The sequence below is a fragment of the Mesitornis unicolor genome, unplaced genomic scaffold, assembly GCF_000695765.1.
Source record: "Mesitornis unicolor isolate BGI_N332 unplaced genomic scaffold, ASM69576v1 scaffold36819, whole genome shotgun sequence".
Classification (NCBI taxonomy): domain Eukaryota; kingdom Metazoa; phylum Chordata; class Aves; order Mesitornithiformes; family Mesitornithidae; genus Mesitornis; species Mesitornis unicolor.
The window spans coordinates 1,682-2,865 of NW_010207419.1; the positions used below are offsets into that span (position 1 = coordinate 1,682).

General features: G+C 64.5%; 1 protein-coding gene across 1 annotated transcript in view; it reads left to right on the plus strand.

The window, feature by feature from the left end:
* Positions 1 to 378: 378 nt before the first annotated feature.
* The window catches only part of LOC104546674 (transmembrane protein 120A-like), a gene marked incomplete at its 5' end in the record, with an annotated part of 2,306 nt that continues 1,500 nt past the window's right edge, over positions 379 to 1,184 (plus strand). The window contains 2 exons of the mRNA XM_010192111.1: positions 379 to 497; positions 733 to 849. Coding sequence (XP_010190413.1) covers positions 379 to 497; positions 733 to 849 — 236 coding nt within the window. The remainder of the gene's footprint in view (positions 498 to 732; positions 850 to 1,184) is intronic.

The window sequence follows — 1,184 nt, forward strand, 5'->3', positions numbered from 1 at the left end:
GCCCTCGGTTGTAGCCCTGACCCCAGCAGTGTTTTTTTTCCGAGTCTTTCCTACCCCCTGTGCCACAATCAACAGTTTCCCAACCATGGGAGCACCCTCGGAGCGGGACCGTGTTGCTGAGGGGAGTTTCGGAGGGGGGCCAGATGTGATCCATGCGCAAGGGCAGGACCCAGTTGTGCCACGGGGATGTGCTAGCACCCATGGACAACTTCCCTGGGACTGGGGATGGGTGTCCCAAGCTGTCCCCAGCCACGCCTGGGCCTTCTGCATCCCCCTCTTGTGTCACCCAGCTGAGGTCAGAGGTGGTTTTTAGCAGATGCCCGAGGACAAGGGTGGCTGGGGGGTGCAGCTGCCACCACGCTGGTCTCTCTCTCCCAGGAGAACCACAAGCTGTACAAGCAGAAGCTCGAGGAGCTGACCAAGCTGCAGGACGGGATCTCCAGCTCCATCGCACGGCAGAAGAAGCGGCTGAAGGAGCTGTCCTTGTCCCTCAGGAAGTGAGTTGGTGTCCTGCGATGGCGCGGGGCGGGCGAGCGGCGAGGACGGGGCTGCTGGTGCCATCCCCCGGCTCGTGCTGCGTTCCTGTGGCCTCGCCGGCTGCAGACGGAGCCGGGGACTTGCATCCAGCCCCTCTCCCCTGTCCTTGGGGTGTCCTTGTGTGAGGCAGCCCTGCACTGTGCTGACAGCGTCACAGAGGCTGTCCTGATGCCGGCGCCTCTGATTCCTCCCCAGATGCAAGGCCCACGTCAGCCCCGAGCAGGAGTCGTCCATCCAGGAGACCCAGAGCCTCATAAAAGAGAGGCAGAACGTTTTCTTCGAGATGGAGGCCTATCTGCCAAAGAAGAACGGGTAAGAGGCGCCTCGTCCCTGGGTCAAGCACCGGCTCCTCCTTCTGCATCCCTGCGAGGCACAGCCCTGTCACCCTGCTCCCGGTGGTGGCACAGCCCTGCTCGGGTTCCCCAGGGCCAGGCTGAGCCTCTGCGGCGCTGCCCTCGTCTCCCCTCGCTCACGGCCTCCCCCTGCCCTTGAGCGGAGGCCCAGGAGCCCCAGCAAACGTCCTTGTCCTTGGAAGGAGACGCCAAAGTGTCGGTGCCAGTCACGGCGCCTGGCAGCTCCTGGTGGGAAACAGCTGGGAGCTCTGTCCCGGCCTCCACGGTGGCACCGGAGGGGACGGCCCTGTCCCC